We start from the raw sequence: 22,207 nt of genomic DNA, 5'->3' as shown, positions 1-22,207 counted from the left end.
CTTTCATTTCCTCTTCCATTCTTTTTCCAGGGGTGTTCCCAGAGGCTTGAAAGCTTTCCCCTCTGAATTCACTGCAAATTGTATGCGGAATCCTTTCTTTCCCAGCTCTATCTCTGCCAACTCAGGCAACCCTGACAGATGGGTGGGGTACAAATAATAAAAGTATTATATTTCTTAATCTCTCCATACATGGTTTCATTCCATTCCTCCAGCATCATAGCTCCAGAATCTGCCATTCCACTGTCTCCAGCTTCACCATTCCACTTTCCCGTTCTGGCAGTCCTCCATAAATATTATTTTCCGAAGGCTCTGTGTCTTCTTTAGCCTCAGCTTTGTCTAGTTCACTTTCATTCACCATTTTATACATCTCAGCTTTGAGCTCTTTCAGTTGCTCATCCAGTAGTTGCTGCACAATGCCATCAGTCAGTGGGGTAGTTTTGCTATGCTGAGTGCTTTTAATATATTAGTCTTTACTTATCAACAGTATATTCCTTGCATTCCCTTTTCACAGTGACGTAATGTAGCTTCACTTCACAATTAGCACATTCATCAGTGAGGTGGATAATTTAAAATAAAATTTACTGGTTCCTTGGCATAGAAAGCATGCCTTTCAGAGCATTGGAAGTTAAACCCTGTTATCCCTGTTCCCCTGTATCCCGTTCCCCCATAGATAATGTGATAACCAAGATTTATGGCCAGGAGACTTCTAGTGTGCCATGGTTCCTCCCTGGAAGCCTGCAGTGTCTGGCATCATTTAAGAAAATGTAAACCACTGTTGTCTTGAACTGCTGATTGCCACTATTAGGCAAATATAAATTAAACAGCTACAGAAGGTTCTAAGGATGAGTTATGGCAAAATTCAAACACCAAAAACAAGGGCAAGCAGAACAAATAATGTCTGCACTCAACACTCTGTATTGCTATGTGTGATAGTAAAAGGAATTAACTTTTCCCCCTATTTAATTTCTTAATGCTATAATCATGTCTTTTAAAAGCCCCATTGAACTCAATGAGACTTCTTTTTGAGTACTTACCGGTATTTATGTATAGGATTGTGTTGTGAGTCTCATGAGTGGTGTTACATCATGCAGAAGAGCATTTCCAGACTCATGCCTTCTATACTTATCCCCCCTATATATCACTTTTAACATCCTGAGGTCACCCATCTTTCTCATCCATCCAATATCGGCACCAGCAGTGATGACGTGTTCCCTAACTGAACAGAATGCCATTTAAATCAAAGAGAATATTGGCTCCTTCATAGCTTACTGAAATTGAATCTTACAGAAATGCTCTTGTCAGAAAGTTCTTCCTTATGTTTAGCTGGAATATCCTTGCTTGTAATTTGAATAAATTGGCTCAAGCCCTACTCTCTGCAGCAGCAAAAAAACCAAAGCTCCCAAAACAAGCTTGCTCCATCACTCATGACAGCCCGTCCCTTATTTAAAGATGACTGTTGTATAACCTCTCAGCCTTCTTCAGGTCAAACATACCCAACTCCCTGAAGCATTCCTCGTAAGGCTTGGTTTCCAGACCCTTTGTCAATATCCTTCTCAAAATGTGGTGTCCAAATGTGGCCACAGTGCTCCATTTGGGGCCTGATTATAAGGCAGAATAGAGAGGTACTATTACTATCCTTGATCTGGGCACCACTACTATGGATGCAGCCTAGAATTGGTTTAGCTATTTTCACTGCTGCATCACACTGTTGACTCATGCTAAGCTTGTGATCTATTCTACAAAGACCTGCAAATCCTAAGTGCTTGCAGACCAACTGCTTCATTATGTGTTCTAGGACCCTTATTGGTACTGACATCAAACTGACTGGTTGGTGGTTGCCTGATCCTCTTTTTGAAGATGGGACATTTGGCTGCCTCCAGTCCACAGGGTCATTTCATTATCACAAGAGAGTAAGCTGTCTTGTCCCAAAAAGTCTTGCTCAATCTGTAATTGCAAGAGAGGCTAAACATCCATGCTGATTTTGTTCCATCATCAACATCTGTCTCAGATTATTTGTGTGTTTCATAGCAACAAGGCAGGGGACAGGTAAAAGCTACCTGAAGGCTTAAGGCAGTGTTTCTCAACCTGTGGGTCCCCAGATGTTGTTGGACTACAACTCCTATCATTCCTAGCCAGCTCCAACAACATATGGGGACCCACAGGTTGAGAACTGCTGGCTTAAGGCTTTGGTTTAAGGAATTGTTGGTGGATCTTGGGGTCTCAAATTTGAGCGGCACCCTGTGCGATGCCAAAATTCAGCACTCCTCTGCCTCTCAAGTTCTGTTGTGCCCAATCTGGTCATGCTCCTCTAAATCTGCCTCAGAAGGAATGTGTAGCCTGCTGCAATGTATAGCCCCTCTGCTGCAAATAATTGTTCCCATACAACATTGTAAGGATGAGGTTGCACAAAACATTGCTTCCCCCACTCGGCTCTAAACTGACTTGTTCTTCTTTGGGGAGGGGTGTTTGCATATTTCCCAATATGTAACTTAATTATGATTTGAGACAAAAGGTATTACATTTTTAAAAAATGAGATTAGCTTATGTTATCAGAAGCCTAATTACATCAAAAACATTTATTAATATTGATACTGAGAAACAAACTGTGGTTGAATCTCTAGAGCCAGCCCATAAATAAAAGGAGGAAATGATTATGTGTAATGTGTTTGAAACACTTGGGGACCACACTATTACCATTGGCAATGCACAGATGTTCTGTTCTAACAATATTTCTTCAACCAAAATTTATAAAGAATCCCTCTTAAAGTGGCTTACCCTCTGCCTCAATTTCTCCATAGATTATGTTATGCCATATTTATTTTTATTTGTATATTAAATTTGAAATATACATTATTTTCTAAATCTGGTGTTGATAAAGTTGCTCCTGTCTCCTTCAGTCTTCCATGGAGCAAAGGCTTCAGAATGCAATACCTTTTCCTTTCCAATCTGCACCCAATTGGTAGGCTGTCCGCTTTGAGATCTAGTGATATAGCTATACATCCAAGGAAAACAGTCCCATATATCTACAGCTCTGTTTAGGGAAGTTTTTAATATCTGAAGGACTATTGTATTTTAATATTTTGTTGGAGTCTGCCCAGAGTGGCTGGGGAAACCCAGCCAAATAGGTGGGGTATAAATAATAAATTCTTCTTCTTCTTCTTCTTCTTCTTCTTATTATTATTATTACAATGGCAGATAAAATGTATTATTACAAATATTATTATTATTACAATAGCAGATAAAACTACTCTGTGCATTCATGGACCTCTGCTCCTCCCAGCAATCACTATTCCAGTATCTTAAGGGAAATATTGTAGAACAAATGCACACAGGAAGCTATCTTATATTGTGTCAGATGATTGGTCCATCAAGCTTGCTGAGTGACAGCAGCTCTCTCACCAAGGTTTCAGGTAGGAATCTTTCCCAGCCTACATGGAAATGCCATGTACAGGGTCTTCCTCCACTTACAATTTCAAATATCTCCAAAGTAAAACAGAAGAAGCTGTGGGCCACAGCTCAGCACTACCTCTGGCACAGCCTGGAGGGGAAGTATCTGAACGGGGAATGCGAATGTTTTATTTACAGGCTCAAACCATGCTTTATGATCCCAGGCATACGTTAAACTAACCAGTAATCCCAGATCAGAATAAAATAATCCAGTGGAGGGTGTGAGATGGAGGCTTGCTGCTGATCAATCAGGCACTGCTAAATCATTATTTCAAACTACATCCAAAACAGGGGTCCAATAATGTGTTTTGCAGCATCTAAGTACCACACATACCCTCACAGGGAGCAGATTCACTCTGCTGATGAGTATCAAGCACATTCAGCACTCAGATTCTTTATTTTTTGGAAAATTTTCTTTAATTATGCAACGTAAGGCAGCCTCCCCACGACTGCATGTTGTCCGCAGGGAAGATGCATTTTGAGGAGCTGGACATGAGCAACGAAGAATGACGAGCAAGGAAAATTTAAAGCACTTTGCTTGTGGCTCAGCACCCACATTCATTCCCAATCCCACAACAGATAAACTCCATGTGCTCCTTACAGTAGTAGTACTATTAGGCAGCTTTTCTTTGTTTTTTAACAAAGTACAATCAAGTACTAAATTCTCACTAATCTGCAGTTAGGTTGGCTAAAAAATAAAAACAGAATGTATGATCAATTCTGTCCCAGATACTAGATAAATTTGCTGCTCCCTTTTCATACTTCAAAAGGTCAAATTAATACCAGGAAGATCTAGATGAGTCAAGATTTCCTCTTCCTCCACTGGCAAAGAAAGCAGAGGAGATGCAATGTAAGACGTATCAACCAGCTGCAGAACCTACTGGATAACTACTAATGTTGCAATCCTACGCACTGGGCACTAGTCCTGAGTAGGCCTAGATAGGACTGGGCTCGAAGAGCTGTAGTTTAAAAAAATTATACCCCACCCTTCCAATGCACTCACATTGCCCAGAGTTGCTGACAACAATTCAAATACAAGCCCATAATAAATCAATGTAAAAACAGTTAGCATTATGCCTCCTACAATGTAAGGTTTCCCCAACTGGCGGTGGTGGAGCTCTTACAGATATAGCAGTGTAGACGGCGGCAAGGCAAGCCCGCTCTGTGATGACGACGCATTCTTGAGTGGGGTACAAAACAGCCCTTCTCAAGGAACATCGTATTCAAGTCTTACACATCTGCAAAACAGAAATAGTAACAGCCATTGGGATGCTCCTTCTTAATGGTTCTGTGGGGGGGCCTGGGGAATTCTGACGGGCCTGGCTCTTGCGACATGGAGCTGGAGCTGCAGCTGCTGCTGCTTCTGCTACTGCTTCCAGCCATTGGTGCTCTGATTCTGTCCTCCACCAGTGGGGACCCAGGGCTCAAGTACCCCGAGGTGGTCTGAGTAGCCACCGTAGCAAAGGTGGTTGGGCCAGCATTGTTTTTCACGTAGACATTTTTAATCGCCACTAAAGTATGTGCTGCCATGCTGAGGCTGTTGTTGAGATCTTGCATGCCTTGCTGCAGCAGCCGGAGATTGTGGTTGATTGTATCAAAGCCAGACTGGATGATGTGGAGCTGGTTCTGTTGGATCTGCAGGAGATCCTCTTCTGTAATTTCACTGGGGTCTATCTGGGGCTGAGTTTTTGTTTTGGCTTTTACTTTTCCACAGGGGCCTCCATTTGGCAACCCCAAAAAAGGGAGTGGCTCCTGGCTAGGAGGAACTACAGACATGTCCTCTGAACTTTCTTCTGGCTCCACGACTTTGACTACTATTTCTTCTTTTAGATTCATCTTCTCCACACACGGCTGGTGGGACGGACCTGGATCATCTGTAAAACCTAAAAACAGAGGAGGGGGAGAAAAGAGGTTAGGCTTCACTCTCTTTGGGGATTCAGCTTCTGGCTACCAGCCTATCATAACCACATAAAATGTTGCCTACATTTATCTCTAGACAACAGAGTTTTTATTGAGTTTTTAGCTTCACCTGGTGATTAAGATATACATGAAACGTGTCTGCTAATTAGGTGACACCTGCCATTGCGATAGCTCTTGCCCCTTGCGCCCCCATCTGTGCTGGAGCCCCCTCCCCAATTTTCAACAGCAGTGAGGAAGAAAAGTTGCACAAGACATCTGTTCTGCTCAAGGACTTAAAAACCACTTCTAATAATTTTTAAAGAGACAGTGATATTCAATGGTACCACTAGCTATGTTTTCCCATGTGGCACTTGATCTCATAGCCAATTCCTGCAGAAAGCAGCTTTGCCAGCTCTGTGTTTGGTACTTGCTAAGCTGTTTGTGGTGCCGTTCCCAAGAACCTGACAACCAGCAGGCTGCTGGGCACTCTGGAACCCTTATGCAAGAGATTTTTGCAGGTGGGTGGGACAACCCACCTGTCAATAACTGCCATAATTATGTCAGGTGACTGACAGATTGTTCAACCCACCTGTCAAAGTTGGCCCATAGGGTCAAAAAGGTTCCCCATCCCTGAGCTAAATTATGTATCATGCCTTGGTCTGTGATTAAGATTGCACCCAGTTATTATTAGACAGTTCCTCATCTTTTAAAAAGAAACATATGCACAATTGTGTCAGAGAAACAAAACTCTCAATGGGATGAAGAAGCTTTTTGAGCGGAATGCCTTGCTAGCATCATGTAGAAAACAAAGAGTAGGACAACAATTGGTGAGATCATTTCAAATCTGACCACCCTATGTGTGCTATCCTGAGCAGTTGGGGGGAGAGGTGGGATACAAATGTGGGTGGGGGGGACGGACGGACAAAAGATGCTCAGCACCTATCCAATACCCCTTGCTGGTCATCACATTGGTTAAGTACAAATGACTGATAATCTATAACAGGGAAGGTGGCGAAAAATGCTGCCTCGTTTTGTATACTGCTGCAGGCATTTCAAATTCTGAACTGAAGCTGCAAACTAGACATGTTGCATGTAGACATACCCATAGACTGAAGTTCTGAGTACCTAACAGCAAATAACATTTGCAAAAAAGTGAAGAGTATTAGATGACTGTGCTTGGAATGAAAAGTTGGAAAAACAAATAGGCAAGCACCTTAATAGGCCGAAGGTCTATTTTTCACAAGTAATATGCAAATTGCTTTTTTAGTTTCCTGGCCTTTGAAACAATGCAATGTTTATTTCAGCTAGAGTGGAGACTGAATTAAAATGGACTTGCTTCCACCTTCTCCTCCAGATTAACATTAAAACACAAGGGTGACTGCAGAGAACATGGCATGCATGCAAAAGGTAAAAAGGGCAATATATAGTATATGCCAAAAAATAGATAAGGTTCAGTCCCCAGCATCTCTGGAGTAGTACTACAAAAGACTCCAGTGTGAAACATCCGAGACAGAGCACCCTTGCCTTTAAGCGTAGAGGAGACTGAGTTAGATAACTTATGTTCACAAGTGACTCACTAACTTTAGCATATAATTCGCTTGTCCCCTTGTGAAAGCATCCTTCACAACAGAAAGGTCCACTTGTCGACTCTTGGACCCTAAAAACCTATCCTCGAGGCAAGCTTTCTGATACTTTTACTTTTTATGGCGCAATCCCAGTCAATGGGGAAAGCGGGGATGGGATATGGCGAGCGATCCTGAGCATCTGCAACTGTTCCAAAAGCTGTGAGGACAGAGAAAAGGCACAGCAGGGAAAGCTCTGTAGCGGGTAGAGGACGGAAGCGGTCCCTCGCCCCGCTTCCAGGTTTTGTGGGGTGAGAAGGGCAGCCCATACACAAGGCACCAGCTGTGAGAGAAGGAGCCCCGACCTGCGCCGGCGGGAAAGGCAGGATCGCACCAGAGAAAGGGGCTCCCTGCTGCCCGCCTCCCTCTTTTCCCTACTCACCGATCTCCGCCACCGAAGCGGCGGCAGCTCCGGGCAAGTCGAGCGTGTCGATGCCGCCGACGATGGGCAGCGCCTCGCTGGCGGCGGCGGCGGCCATCCCCGGGGCATAGGATCGGAGGTGGTCGGGGGGCGAGATGTCCTCGGCGGCCATGAGGAGGCCGAGCGAGGCCGGGTGCGGGACGGGCCCCTGGGTGACGCGGCAGAGCTTGCTCCGGTCGCGGCGCTTGAGGTCCCGCCAGCGCTTCTTCAGGTCCTCCACCTCGCGCGGGCAGGCGGCCACCGGGTTCACCTTGTGCCGGATCAGCTCCCACACTTTGCGCTTCTGCCCCGGGGAGGCCCGGCCGGGCCCCGCCGCGAACAGCACCTGCTCGTGCTTCAGCACCTGCTCGATCAGCACCTCCGTCTCCGCCTCGTTGAAGTTGGCCTTGCGCCGCTTCGGGGAGTCGTCCGCCATCCTGAGCCAGCGGACCGACCGATCGATCGCCCGCCCGGCGGGAGCCGCTGCGGCCGGAGCGCTGCGCCCGATCGCGCTGCGCCCTCTGCCCGCCGCCGGCTCTAGGCCAAACCCCGGGCCCGACTCGGGAAGCAAATACCGCGCATGAGAGGAAAAGACGCGCAAACCCCCGGCGCAGGCGCCCCGCTTGTTGACACGGGAGGGGAGGGGGGGAGAGGAAACGCTGCTGGTGCCGCTGCTCCTCGGCGGCGGCTCCTCCTCTCAGCCCGCCCTGCCAACATTTGCGCCAATCCCCGCCCACTAAAGCATTCGCGCCTCCCAATGGGAAGCCTTGCCGGGCGGCGGGCGCTGCTGCCTGAGAGTTCTGAGGCCACGCCCACTTTCCCAGAGACTGGCGGTTCTGAGGGATCCAGGGCAGGGCCGGCGCGCGCGCGCGCTTCTTGCTGCCCGGGCGCTTGCTCTAATCCCGCCTTCCCTGGGAGGGAGGGACGGCGGTGGCCGCGAGCGTCCGGGGTGGGGCGCGCGCTGGCTCTCCCTGGCGGCCCCCGCGCCTGGCGTTCTATCAGTGCGCCTCCTCTCTCTTTCCCCACCCATCCTCCACGTGCTGCGCTCTAACCCGGAGTTAGAAGCGAATTAGAACACGCCCCCCGTGTGTGGTGTGTTTTTTTGCTGTTCCTTTTTTTTAGGGCTTTTTGGCGGCTTTTGGGACGGCGTCGAGGGGTGGCGCCCACGCTCCTTGCGCGCCCGCCCCGGAGGCTCGCCCGCGCGGTAGTGCTAGAGGAGGAGAGAGGTGGGCATGGCGGCTGTTTTGGAGCTGTTGCTGCAGGACGAAGTGGCAGCCAGCGCTGTCGTGCGGTGGCTGAAGGCGAGCCAGAGCCCCTGCGCCGTGGAGGTAAAACGCGCAGCGCCGCCCTTGCTTCACCCAGCCCTCGGTTCGAGCGGGAAGTTTCCGGGAATACGGAGTTGATGCCGGCCTTCAAAACTCTGCGCTCCAAAAGGGAGGCGGGAGGGGAAAAAACAGGTCGACCACTTGAGGTTTCCTCCTCTGGCGGGATGCTAAGTGGGAAGCTGCAGCCTTCAGGCCTGCGCTATGCGAGCTCCTGAAGGGCTCTTGCGGTAGCTTTTCGGGAGCCCAGGTGTATATATGTGCCGCCTGAGGGAGCCCTTCACTGAACCTGAGAACCCTGCTGTGGAGTTGGTGGGACTGAGTTGCTGTGCGCCCTTACGAGTCCTTCCCATATGCAGCTTTAATGATTCAGAAACAAGACCTACAGAATTCGTTGGAAGTTGCAAATAACCGTGCACAGGATTTCAGTCGTAGTCGAAATCACATTGACGCCTCTCTTCTGCACATGTGTGAACGACTATAATTTTCAAAGCGGTCTGGATGCACTAAATATCGTGGAGGGGGGACAGGTACACAGGAGAGCAGGCATCGAAAACTTTTAGTCTTTGGTCTACCTGAAGCACGGTGTTGGATAACCATCTGGGAAACGAGCGACCAGGGTTCAGAGTGCGCACGAAGCTGTCTAAAGCAACAGATTCCACATACTATATCCTCCCTCCCTCTAAGTATCTTGTATAGGGCTAGGGATTCTTAGGTGATGGTTAACAGGCCAGTTCTGTGTAGATCTACTTAGAAATAAGTTTCTTTTAGTTCATTGGGGCTTCTGTCTAAGCATGCATAGGACTGAAGTCTAAATCACTTAATTTTATGTCTGATGAATGCCACAGCCTGTTAGTGTGAAATGGGTCAGTAGTGTTTGAATATATTTTTGTATTTGTTTTCATATGCTAACTTGTGCATACCTGATTCCAAAGTGGCTTTTCTGTTTTCTGTACTCTGCATTCATAACAATGAATTTCAGATTAAAACTTTTTGTGTTACTTGTGAAAATGTTCTCACTCACAACCTTTGGTGTGTGGCTGGAAGATGGGAACTAGCCAGTTCTTCTGTCTTGGCCCAATTAAATGAAAAATACACTCCCCCTGACAAAGCGAAGATGCTACCCAGTAGTTGATAGGGAAAGCTCTAGTTATTGCACCTAATGGTCACATTGTATGAACAAGATAAAAAAAATAAGCATTGCATGAAAATTTCTAGAATCATGGTTCAGTGGTTGAGTTCAGAGGTAATGCTAAATGTTATGGCATAATGTTAGAAAAAATGAGCTACAGTAAATATTGGGTTCATGTGTTCTCACCCCACCTCCTGTTCCATTGTGAGGAGACTGGAAGCTTATGTTTCCGTTGTAGTCTTGTTGTTTATTACATAATAACAAAGAAAAACAATACTCCCCAGTATAAAAGGCTGTAGGTTGCTTAATTAGCCAAAGGCCTGGGAGAAGTGAAATGTTTTTGCCTGCTGCCTAGGGATATGCTGTGAAGGTGCCAGGCGAGTCTCCTTGGGGAGAGCATTCCACAAGTGGGTAGCCACCACAGAAAAGGCCTGTTCTCGTGTTGCCACCCTCCAGACCTTTCTTGGAGAAGTCACACGATAATGAGCACAGGGTCTGGGTCAGTTCATATAGGGAGAGTGTTGTTCAAACCCTATACAGTTGCAAATCTTTACTATGGTTTGTTGAAACAAATTATGCTTTGAAGTTGGCATTTTTTAAACAAACAATAGTTGAGATGAACAACTGTTTGTTTAGATTTGCTTGATGTGACAAGATGCAATTAGTTCTAAGCGGAAATAAATGTTTCCAAGCTCATTTTTTCAGTCATGCTGGAATGGTAGGTGGATAAGTTACAAGGGTTCTTGTAATGCTAAATCGTGATTCAACATTATGTCTAAATGAGGCCAGTATATCTTCTATCACCAGTTCAGCATGGAAGTAATTTTGCTAAGGAACACTAGAGGGCAATGTACCTCCTGCTTAGTGATATTTCTCACTTTGTGCAATATACTACAACTGTTACTCTAAAACTATCTGATGTGGACTACCAATTTTCCCCCAGTGTGCCAGGGCCCAGTACCATATTTGGTCCCTGAAGTGTAGCACCCAACACGGGCTATGGTGGAGTCACTGGACTGGCAGCCAATGTTTTGTGGATCAACATCCACTTTGAGTAGTATGGTACTGCATTAAAGTTGCATTCCTAATCCCACAGCCTAGGGAGTAATCCCATTTGATTCATTATTAGGTCTTTTGGGTAAATGTGCTTAGGATCATACTAAAATTTCCAAACTTCAGGGACGAGTGTCTATCTTTATATAGCTAAATGACTATATAAAATCTCTGGCTACAACAATGGTGAAACTTAGTAAATACCGTAGTAAATCATGTGTGAGAAAAAATAAGTTCCCTGCTTTAATCAGTTGTGAAGAACGTTTGCTTCCTGGTTTTATATCCTTTGAATGGAGTTAGTCTTTTCAGATTGGTTCACTTTGCTTTATATGTTCATAATCGCCTTATTCTTATAAAAATGGCAAAATATCAGTTACTTTATATCCGCTGTCCCTCTATTTCTTTTTAAATCAAGTTTATATTAACCATGGTTTGTTTTGTTATGTTTGTGTGTGTAGGAAAACCAAGTCCACCCCAAGCTATCCCTCCTGAACTTGCTTCAGAAAGACTTTGTGCCTTTTTTGCTGAATTATTTAAGGGAACAGACTAGTCGGATACTGACCAATGGGCCGCCTACTCCTGCTAAAGCACCAAACTCCAAGCTCCTGGGAAGTTCTTCTAGTTACAGGAATCAAAGGCTGGGGTCTGAAAGGAGGTCTCGTAGCATCGCAGGGTCTGGCAGTAGTCGAGGGCAGCTTTTCTTTGATTCAACTCCCATCACCGGCAATTCTGCCTTGGAATCGCATGGATCTTCTGTCATTACGGGATCAAACTTATTGGGTTCTTTCAGCGAATGCCTAAATACGGATTCTGGCAGCAGCACGAGTTTTGGTTCAAGCCCCATTTTTTCTCGCAACGAGAGGCGCTCTGCTCAGAAAATAAGTTTAGGGAGTTTCCTTGTTGCTACCCCAGCGAGGAGGGGCAGAAGAAAAGGCAGCGGCTCTGCAAGTGCCTCTGGCCGGCCAGACGCGGGCAGAGGCTTGACCGAAGAAGTAAAAGGTGACAGTCCATCACTGGGTTCATTGAGGCAGAGGAAACAAGGTGAAGTGAGCCCTGTCTGTACAAGTTCCCCACCTGACCAGCTTAACCTAAATGACTTGGAGGAATTCCCGCTCATGTGCGCCGCTGGAATGGCAAAGTAAGTCTTGATGTGAAGCTTTCTCAATTCCCACTGGTATCTATTGCGAGAGTAGTTTTGCAGCTTACTATTCTGTATCAGTAAATGGGAGGGAGGTACTACTTCTAAAAATGGCCCCTCCCAGAGCAGGAGCAGCTTGCCAGGTGGGCAGAGGGCAGAGCCACAGCAGTAAGCCTCCCGGCAGCAACATTGCTGCTGTTTGCTCTGGGGGAGGAGGTGGCAATGAGTTCAGGGCTGCGCTGGCACACGAATGGAGCCAATCCTGAGCATCCACTGGTGCACAGGGATGCAGAGCCCTGACCTTGCCAAGGCCTCTCTCCTCCCAGTAAGCAGCCGTGACACCCCAGCTGGGAGGCTTTTGATGTTGTTCCACCCCACTGGGTGGGCAGCTCCTGTCTCAGTGGTTTGCTCTGGAGGGGAGCACTAGCCCAGTGCTCCTCCCTCCCAGGGCTGGGGCCTAGAATGCCCCTTTTCACTCCTTGGCTTCTGTTTGCCAGCCACCTTCCAAATGCCATCGTTTTAAGTCCCATTCTCCTCCCTTGCCTTGAGATGCTGAAGCTAGGTTTGGTCCAAATAAGCATGCTTAAAGTTGATATATGCTTGCTTGATTACTCTTAAGCCTGAACTCTGACCAAGGTATTCTGTGAGATTTTAATACCTTAGATAATATCTAGAGCTATTGTGGCTGAAAGATAGCAGCTTGTGGTAGCAACTTCTCTTTTTAAAAAACCTGCTGTTGGACAAGGAGCAGAACTATTTCTTAGTAAAACTACATGTTTTATACTTTGATTTCTCACTTCAGACTTCCGTTTGCACTGTCCTCTCTATGCTTTAAAGCTCTGTGTCTGAGTGCTTTTTTTTTTTTTTTTTGTCTAGGCAGTTTCCCTGCGAAAACCTGCATTTTACCACTGAATAGGAGCAAACGACAATCTCTGGAGAGCTCCACTGTTGCTTGCTTTGATTCAGCATTAAAACCTGGGTTTTCCTGAGGAAAGTGCTGGAACAAACAAACAAACAAACAAAAAACACTGCTTGGCCACGGAGCTTTAAAGCCTAGACCTATGCCTGGAAATGCAGCACAAAAGGAAGTCTGGATGAGCCCTTGGTTAGTGAATCTAGGACCACAGTAGTATGTGTCATCAGCTGGCTTCCGCACAGGTGATTGGAGCAGAGGGATAATATATTGTGTTTTCATCCTCTTGATCCAGTTTTACTTCCCGTTTCAGCAAAGCCAAACCGTCGAGGAGAATCAACCCTACTCCAGTGAGTGCTGAGCGAACCTTCTCCAAGCCCAAGATGTGCTTCACTTCCACTCCTGTTGGCCAGTCTCAAACTTTTCAGTCTCAGTCCGGAACAAGTCCCGAGGCCCTTGTTATATCTCAAGAAGTGACCCTGTCTTCCAGTTCGGGTAGCCTTCAGGAGGAGAGAGAGATGCTGAAGAAGGAACGGTACGTTATGAAATCTGTGATGGGGTGCTTAGTGAAGGGAAGCATCCGTGATGTGAGAAATGTTGATTTACATTGCCTTAGAGAAGTAGAGCTGAATGGACCATATTGTCTTTTTGTGAACATGCCACATTTTATTATGCTTTCTGTATTGATTTGCTTTTGCACACTGCATAGCTAGGTGGTATAAAGAATGAATGAACAAACAAGTAATATTTCTAGGGGCTGTAATTTCAATACAGTGGTACCTCGGGTTAAGAACTTAATTCATTCTGGAGGTCCATTCTTAACCTGAAACTGTTCTTAACCTGAAGCACCACTTTAGCTAATGGGGCCTCCCGCTGCCACCACATGATTTCTGTTCTCATCCTGAAGCAAAGTTCTTAACCCGAGGTACTATTTCTGGGTTAGCGGAGTCTGTAACCTGAAGCGTTAGTAACCCGAGGTACCACCGTATTAAAAATGGTTGCTTTCTCTGTCACATTCTGCAGCAATATGGTTCACTAGCTCAGAAATCCTATGCTAAAGCAAAACAATGTTCCTAGAATCACATGTCAATATGATTTAATTCTTGATACCCTTCAATCTTACAAGTGCTGTGTTAAGATTAGAATTTGATCCATGGATCTTTAACTGTTTTAACATGCTGCAAATTGCATTTGTGAAACATTTTATGTTTCAATGAAGAAATTGATTCCTTAATGAATTGGTGAGCGTTTGAAAGAATCCCACTGGGTACTACAACAGAGTAGGAGTTTTTCAGTCTTCTCTTACTGCTCTTATTTCATACCTTTGAATTGCAGGTCCAAGTTGCTGCATCCCACATCTTCACCAACAGGATTATCTCTGGATTCTGGCATACCAATGAAACCTAATGTCGGTCAGAATGCAAGCCTTTCCTCTGAAAACCAGTTGGTAACTTCTGCCGACGTCAACAAGGTTTCCTTCAGGAAACAGCTGGAACAGCTGGCTCAACTTTATTCATTTTGCATAGCAGGTGAAGAAATGGCAGTGGATGCTTTTCAGTCCATATTGATTTGGGAGGATGCTAAGAATGGCAACCCATAGAAATGTCCTCAAATTAATTTTTTTAGTAGTAATGAAAATTTCAATGAGCCTTGACTTCGCAAATATATCATGGCTTGGATTTTCCTATTGTATGACAAATGGCAATTTTTGACCTTTCATAGAATTTCTGACAAAATTCCCAACACTGATAAATAATTTTAATGTTTTGGGAGTTGTACAAAGGAAAGCAATGAATTCTATATCCTTTTTTAAAAAATCCTATGTATTTAAGCACTTTTTTGCTTACATCCAGATCATGTTTTTTTTAGTTGTAGATATTTTTATCTTCCTTTAAAAATGCATCTTATATAATTCAGGTTTTGAAATTAATGTGATTAATCCTATCATTCAGGGTACAAGTACAAATCAAAGGTCCTTTTGCATGTTTTTCTCTGTTCCTTTACTTTCTTTGCAGAAAACCTTGTGCCGAATATCTTCTTGGAGATCTTTTTTGTGTTCCAGCTGCTAACATCCAAGGGAACTTCCTCTTTAGAAGATGGAGAGAATGACCTGAGTTTCAATGGAGAGTATAAAGGTTGGGACTTATATTGGATAAAGATTCTTGGCTACTAACAGAATACAGATTGTACCACCTTCGAAACAGAGTTAGAGGAGGGTATACATTAAATATATTCATTCATTTAATGAACTTTAAATGTAATACAAATAAAAAAATGTAATAGAAATTCCACAGAGTACCAGCGGCTCAAAATTAAGGATATAATAATTCAGTCCATCACACGTGGATCACTGTATACGGTACTTCATGTATATAAATCAAATAAAATTGTGAGGTTTCCATTTATATCCATTTTTTTTAATATGGTAAGATCGCATCTTATGCAGGGATTTGGTTCCAAGGGTTTCCTGTATACACAGAAACCCATATAATCAAATCTTTTAAACTGGCCCTTTTCGAGCATCTGGAACAAATGTTTGGAGAGAGGGCCTTGCCCCACTCCAGCAAAGCAGTGAGCTCCTTTTGCTCTGGGTTTCCCCAGCTCTCTGCCTTGCTCCCCAGCAAGACCCTCTCCTTGTGCCGCCTCCAGAAGCCCCAGGGTGCTTTTTCCAAGTTCCTGCGAGATCTCACCGGAGCATTCCAAACCTAGTGCACAGAGAGCATAAAAACTGTTTTAGTGCTCGATTTTCCTGGTGCAAAAAGAGCTTCAAATATCTCTGCCATGCTTGGGAAGAAAGGCCCTCTATGTGTACTGGCTCTACATTTCACTTGTGGGATTTCAACTACCATATTTACTCGAATCTAATGCTCACCTTTTTTGGCCAAATTATGTTGTGAAAATTAAGGTGCGCATTCGATTCAGTGGCACATTTACATTCGCCAGCAAATACTTATTTTGTTTTGTTTCAAGGTTCTGAAAATTTAGGTGTGCATTAGATTCGAGTATATATGTATGGTTAAAATCATGCAGGCTACATGCACATAAGGCATTATCATACTGTAATGTCTAGGACTACTTTACCCTTATATTTTGGTATTTATTCTTATGCTTCCAGTACTGAACAAATTTGCCCCATTGTTCTAAAGTATACAATTTTGTAACCCTCTTCCCATATCATCTTAAAATACACAATCATAGACATTTATATACAATGCTATATGGTACTCTGCCACTCATGTTATGTTGGCAGTTCCCTCCCCTCCTCCCTCTCATCTTAATATTCGCACTGCAACTAACATATAAACAATCATGATTGTGCACTTAAGTGGCACTACCCCCCCCCCAGGTTACTCTGTAAAACTGCAGGGTCTGTGGATAATTTACATCCAGAAATGTAGTAAAACTACAGTATCTGATCCTGCTGCCAGGAATTCTTGATGTCAATGTTTCAAAAAAGAAAGAAAGAAGCTGCTCCTCCCTTGAGATATGTGCATAGACAGTGGAAATCTGTAAGTGTCTTCATGAAAATGTGGATTATGTGCGCACACACACACACCCCGGCAAAGAAAAAACACTCCAAGTTAAGCTTGAGCTTTGAATAAAGAATAATGTACTTTTGACACATTTTATTGTTTGGGGCAGTCTTTAATTTTATGATACTGCTCCCCCAAACAGGCTGATAAATTGACACAACCTAATTGATGTTTGACGTTCTTCTGGTATTTGAGATGAGTGAGAAGTAATAAAGGTAGGGATTTTGTGATCTGTTGGTGACCAGTGGCTGATCTGCCTGTTCTTCCGTTCTTCCACCACAGGGATTACTTGCAGCTTTCTGTCTGATGATTTAAATTTTTGTTTTGTTTTGTTTACAGATGCAGTAGAGAGGCAACACTTTCGAAGTGTACACAACTGTGTTTATTTTGCTGTGAAAGTCTTGGATTATCAGTTTCAGTAAGTTGAATGGCTTAGGCTGTTCTCATCAGTGTACATATACTTGCACTTTGAAGTGCTTGGTTTATTGCCATCATAAGTTGGAATATCTTGCATCACATTGCATACTGTTAACATATCCTTAAGTTTGAAAATTTGGGTTCTGTCATCTATTAATTGACAGATAGTTCCAGTTGAACAGCTGCCCTACTTCTGTAGAAGGGTTTTATCTGTTGTGTTTGGAGATGGTGTTTTTGCTTCTAGTGTCATCAAAACTAAAAGAAATCTGAGAACTTCCTTCTCTAATGACATGAGTTTAGTATATATGTTGGCTTTTATCAATGGGGATTAGAGATTAGGAATCCGGTGGAATAGGCTTTAACTGAAAGATCAAATCTAAATACTATAGTGGAGTGTTCTTCCTCTTTTTGCTGTTTTTCTTGGCAGAATTATATCACATTTAGAGAAAGGAACACTGAAGCTCTTAGCTGAGAATGACAGGATCACATCCTTTTCCCCTGACTTGCATGAGAGGCTTATGGCAGTCTATGAAAACAGCACAGCAAAGGTAAAAACTAAGCATGTTCTAGAAGAACAGTGTGAAATCAAGGTTCTCCCAACAGTTATTGAAACTGTTTTTACTCAGTGTCCTCCTCACTATTATGGTATCTGCAGTATTCCATCCTCTTCTAGAAACAGATTAGTTTTCTTGGTATATACTATATAGAAGCTTCCTCTGCAGCTCTAATTAAATGAGGAGTGAAAATACTATATCTAGCACTGTGACCAAAACAAAAAACAGAGTGAGATAATGAGATTGACTTGCATTTGGTGGGTTAGAAAATGTTGATCTATTGCAAACCGGCAAGTTAGTACATGTTACACCATTAAGATCATGGGACTTTTAAGCTGCAGCAATGGACAGAAGGGAGAACAAATTGTAATTCCAACCTCCTTGTTTGTGTTTATGGAGAAAAGTATGTTAAATTAGGAGGAATGTATTACACTTACACATTATTTTGCATTGAACAGGTCTCCCTGTTGCTGCCTTCAAGCATACAGTCAGTTTCCTTTCAGCCAGAAACTGACAATCGGTCTAACTTTTCCAGTGATAAGGCATTTCATGTGTTTAAGAAACAAAGGTATCCTCTGTTTTTTATCATGGGATTTTGTCAAAATGTACAATTTGTCAGTTGTTTTAGTTTATTGAACATGCATCAGAAAATAGAGTAGCTATCAGGACTCTATATCAGTTATCCAAACCCACAGGCCTGGTTTGGACATTTCCTCCCAAGCTTCATAAATTATGTTTTATGAAACCAGGAACAAGTGTCTGGATGTTAATGTCAGCCTTTTGAATAAACCCACAAAACACATTCATTGGCAGAATTTCTTACTAGCCTGCTAAGAAGCTAGTGGCGTAGAAAAACAGAGTAATAAAAAATAATAAATGCACCTTCTACCAAGTGAACAATATCTGGAGTACTCTGTCTAGCCCACTTGGCTTCCACGCTAGCTGTGGAGGAAGTTGGCCAGCTTACCCACCTGTATGGGATTCCTGGGACATTGTTAAATGCAAGGCTGATTAATGTAGTTCAGAAATGCAGAAATTAGCAAGAAAGGTTCCCTGCAGCTGGAGCAAACTCATTTGGCTTTCTCAGGTCAAAAGTAATAGAAGATATGGCCTCCTCTGCTCTCCCTATGCCCACCTTCTGTTTAAAGTACTTTCCATATAATGTGTTGGTTGAATTTATTTAAATGGAGTTTTCTACTTTCTATTTGTGCCAGTGTGGTGTAATGGTTAAGAGCGGTAGACTTGTAATCTGGTGAACTGGGTTCGTGTCTCCGCTCCTCCACATGCAGCTGCTGGGTGACCTTGGGCCAGTCACACTTCTCTGAATTCTCTCAGCCCCACTCACCTCACAGAGTGTTTGTTGTGGGGGAAGAAGGGAAAGGAGATTGTTAGCTGCTTTGAGACTCCTTCGGGTAGTGATAAAGCGGGATATCAAATCCAAACTTCTACTACTACTACTACTACTACTACTACTATTACTCTTCTTCTTCTTCTTCTTCTTCTTCTTCTTCTTCTTCTTCTTCTTCTTCTTCTTTTAAGATAGCAGTTTAAGGCTGCAAGCCTAAACCCACTTGCCTGGGATTAAGCCTCAGTGAACTCAGTGGGACTTACTTCTGAGTAGACATATCTAGGGTTCAGCTGTAGGTGTGCTTGCTAGGTTCTTTGGTCTTTATTCTTGAACTATTCTTTAATTAGGGGGATATTTGTCAATTGTTGGCTTTGGAATGAAAATGCGTCTTGTAGGAATGGTCAAAGGGACAGATTCAACTAATTTGTTCTGCTAGCAGAAGCCAGTCCTGGTTGCACAAAGGATCCTTTCCTGCCCCCCCTCTCACCCTCCCCCAAGTGACCTTCCTAAGTCAGCTTGGGAGGGACCCCTAGAACAGCAGGCAGGAGCAGGAGAGGGAAGATGGTTCTGTTTGACAAGCAAAAATGCTTGTGCTGACAGAACAGTCAACTTAATGCAACATTGAATTCCACCCAAAGCTTTGTCAGAACTGTGGTGCTTGCGCATAAGCAGAATATCATGGCCCCATTTTTGTATGTTGATAGCACATCTGATGACTATGATTTTGGATTTTGAAGCTAACTTGTTTGCCTTGCTCAATAGAGATATTTTCTACGAGTTGCTGCGTGAATGGGAAGACAACTGTGAAAAAACAGGCTGGGACTTTGAGAAGTGTCTGGGAGACAGGATCAGGTAGGAATCTTTGCTCCGTAAATTTAACAAGACTTGATAAAGAGTGCTGCTTGTTGCTGATGTCTAGTGTGGTCCTCCACTGAGCAGCTGTTCACCACGTTCCATCGGGAGGATTGTTTTTAAAGTGCAGTTTGCAGCAGCTGGAAATTGCCTCTGGTGGTATACTTGGTTCAGTATTATGGATTAGATCCAGTGGTATGCTGGGACACATTGCAAAACTGACTTGCATTTGGTCCTAAGACCATGTCACCACTGTTACCGAATAAATTTGCGGTCATTACTTTGGGCAAAAGAAAACCTCAGTTTAATTTTTTTTTAGTTGTTACACTAAGAAATTAATTCATTTGTTTTGATATAATGGGGTCTCAAAGACTGTAATTTAATTACCACTCTTCCCCCCCCCCCCCGGCCAAAAGAGGGATAAATATTCCAAGATAAGTTGAAGATACAAATGTCTTTGAGCGCCAACACACAGGTTGCATTTAATCCTGAAAGACAAGAGTTACAAGAGAGCAGTACTGGCAATGGACATTTTGCAACCCAATTTAGCAACAAAAACTAATTCTACAGTAAGCTACTTAGTTTCACAAAGGGGAGAATTCTCAGTTCACATAGAACTTTTTCAGAATAGTATTTTCATAATTATTTTTAAAACATTAAAGTCCCCCAGACATTTGCTGTCTTCTATATATCTGCATAGAGAGTAATATTTTCCTTATTTTTCTTTGTAGCACTATTAATTTGTTTCTGGTTTCACAGGGTCATGATGGCTCACCTCTCTGCTGCTTGCAACTACAGCCATTTTGCCAGGCTCTTTCAGAAGCAGCTTCTTCAGGTAAAGAAACGCTCGCTTCCCATAAGGAAAAAAAGAGTATATTTTGCAAGTAAAACTTTTCTTCAGTTCATATCTAATAGGTGAAAATACTTGTTCATTGAATGCATAATTAATTCATAATCTAATTTCCTCAGTTAGTCTGAGGTTTGTGCACCTAACAGTTTATGGTTTGGGCTGTAGAGACTGCTTGTATTCATAAACAGATTACAGAGTTAAAAGTTGGCACACTCACAAATTTGACCTCTCTTTTCTCCCCGCTCCCTCCTCTATGCTATAGATGTGTAAAGGTCCAGTTGGTGGTGGTACAAGTTGGGGAGACACCCCAGACCAGGATGTCCTTAACATGCTGGGTTCCGATAATCTGAGCCGCTTGAAAAGGCTGCAAGAGAGATTCCTTGTCCCTCAGAGCATCCGAGGGCCTTGCCCACCTCCCTCCTTCCCTGGATGCCAGCAGTTCTTCAGGGACTTCATCCTCAGTGCAGGAAGGTTAGATACTTACTGCTATTTCTATCTAGGATGTGTCTGGGTGAGTGACCCCGACTGTATGGTGGTGGCTGGGTTTCCTAAATGAACTAATGCAATGGCCTTGTTCAGTGTCACAGTAAACCATGGTTAGTTTGTGATAACCATACTAATCTTGATTTTGTGTTCTTGGTTTCTTTGGAGCGAAGCAAACCATGTCTGGACATCATGTTAAGCCAGGGATTGTGTTTCTCCTATGTGTTAGCAAGTAGGGACAAAGCAGTTGAAATCAGCGCGTTCACAGTAAAGCATACATTGTTTAGTAGCTGGATCCATAACCTAAACAGATGAGCATGAGATCATTGCAGAAAGTAAACGGTTTAGATGAAAAGGCTTTGGTAAAGAATAAGGTCTTTGCCTGGTGCTAGAATGACATTAAGTGGGCTTTACCAGGGAGTGTTTGGCAGTGTTTGTAGCAGTGCCGACTACCAGCACGTGAGGGGTTTGGTAGGAATTAATCTGATTTTAAACTTGCATTGTAGTAACCATTCTCAAATGCTGCTGTGGTCACTTAAGAGGTTACATTCTTTGCTGAAATTAAGTTGTTCTCCTAAAGAGCTCATTATCTTTTTTTGGTTAAGTTATCAATTTAATCAGCACCTTATGGACAGCCTGAGCCTGCAAATACTTGAGCTGGATGGCCTTGCCTTGGTGGAACATGAACCCAGCGATGGAGAAGCAATGGATGAGCAGGTGTGTATTGCATGGAAACAGCCATTCACAGTAGAGCTTCAGAGGTGTCCATGTGGGTTATGATCTCTTCTACTGCTTGGAAGGAAGAATTTGGCATTCATTGGGAGTGCTACTCACTTCACACCCTGTGTGTGTCTTCCAGTTCAGGCTTGTTTGTCTTTCTTTGTCTATTTGTCTTTAATAACATCTTGCTGTTCTAGTGTGGGTCTCCTTTACTCCTCTTTTCGTTGCTCCTCCCTTCTGTCCTGCATTGTCCTCTCTGAAAAGAGGTGTCTGTCCTTCAAACGGTCTTTCTCTCCTGCGATGTCCCCCCTGCCTCAACTCCTCCATCATTGCTCCTCCAAAACCACCTGCCCCCCGTCCAAGTGGTGGAGCAACAGTAGAAAGCCTGGGTGGTAGCTGCAGTGTAAGCCCCATCCCACTCCTTCTCCAATACAGTGCAAGTATATAGAAGACAGTAGCGTTCTCTGATGAGCCCCAGTTGTCCTAGGTAGACCTGCGACTGATACCACCATGGTGATTTGTCT

At 43.8% G+C, this 22,207-nt stretch overlaps 3 protein-coding genes across 5 annotated transcripts in view; 1 reads left to right on the top strand and 2 right to left on the bottom strand.

Annotated features, from left to right (window-relative positions):
* Positions 1-3,841: 3,841 nt before the first annotated feature.
* On the bottom strand, positions 3,842-8,017 carry LOC310709604 (uncharacterized protein). The gene is made up of 2 exons (XM_083509469.1): positions 7,351-8,017; positions 3,842-5,330 (listed from the first exon to the last, which is right to left on the bottom strand). Exons 1-2 carry the CDS (start codon positions 7,802-7,804, stop codon positions 4,678-4,680), a joined length of 1,107 nt encoding a protein of 368 aa, XP_083365595.1. The 5' UTR covers positions 7,805-8,017; the 3' UTR covers positions 3,842-4,677.
* Positions 8,018-8,353: 336 nt separating this feature from the next.
* CDAN1 (codanin 1) overlaps positions 8,354-22,207 on the top strand; it is a 28,827-nt gene continuing 14,973 nt past the window's right edge. The window contains exons 1-12 of one of the 3 annotated variants that reach the window (XM_083506283.1): positions 8,354-8,460; positions 11,334-12,013; positions 13,240-13,461; positions 14,262-14,455; positions 14,942-15,061; positions 16,799-16,877; positions 17,304-17,424; positions 17,889-17,998; positions 19,541-19,630; positions 20,390-20,465; positions 20,743-20,951; positions 21,569-21,680. In XM_083506283.1, the coding sequence (XP_083362409.1) occupies positions 11,991-12,013; positions 13,240-13,461; positions 14,262-14,455; positions 14,942-15,061; positions 16,799-16,877; positions 17,304-17,424; positions 17,889-17,998; positions 19,541-19,630; positions 20,390-20,465; positions 20,743-20,951; positions 21,569-21,680 (1,356 nt within the window). In that variant the 5' untranslated portion in view covers positions 8,354-8,460; positions 11,334-11,990. Of the gene's footprint in view, positions 8,461-8,542; positions 8,697-11,333; positions 12,014-13,239; positions 13,462-14,261; positions 14,456-14,941; positions 15,062-16,798; positions 16,878-17,303; positions 17,425-17,888; positions 17,999-19,540; positions 19,631-20,389; positions 20,466-20,742; positions 20,952-21,568; positions 21,681-22,207 lie in introns of those variants that run through there. The other 2 variants (XM_083506282.1, XR_014526930.1) reach the window with 2 other exon arrangements.
* STARD9 (StAR related lipid transfer domain containing 9) overlaps positions 14,982-22,207 on the bottom strand; it is a 107,399-nt gene continuing 100,173 nt past the window's right edge. The window contains exon 35 of the mRNA XM_083504665.1: positions 14,982-15,036. The gene's annotated coding sequence lies outside the window, so the exon portion shown is untranslated. The remainder of the gene's footprint in view (positions 15,037-22,207) is intronic.

The sequence above is a fragment of the Podarcis liolepis genome, assembly GCF_965112155.1.
Source record: "Podarcis liolepis genome assembly, chromosome: 1".
In the NCBI taxonomy this organism is placed as follows: Eukaryota; Metazoa; Chordata; class Lepidosauria; order Squamata; family Lacertidae; genus Podarcis; species Podarcis liolepis.
Note: the sequence above shows the minus strand (reverse complement) of the source record. Positions and strands in the feature narration are given on the sequence as shown.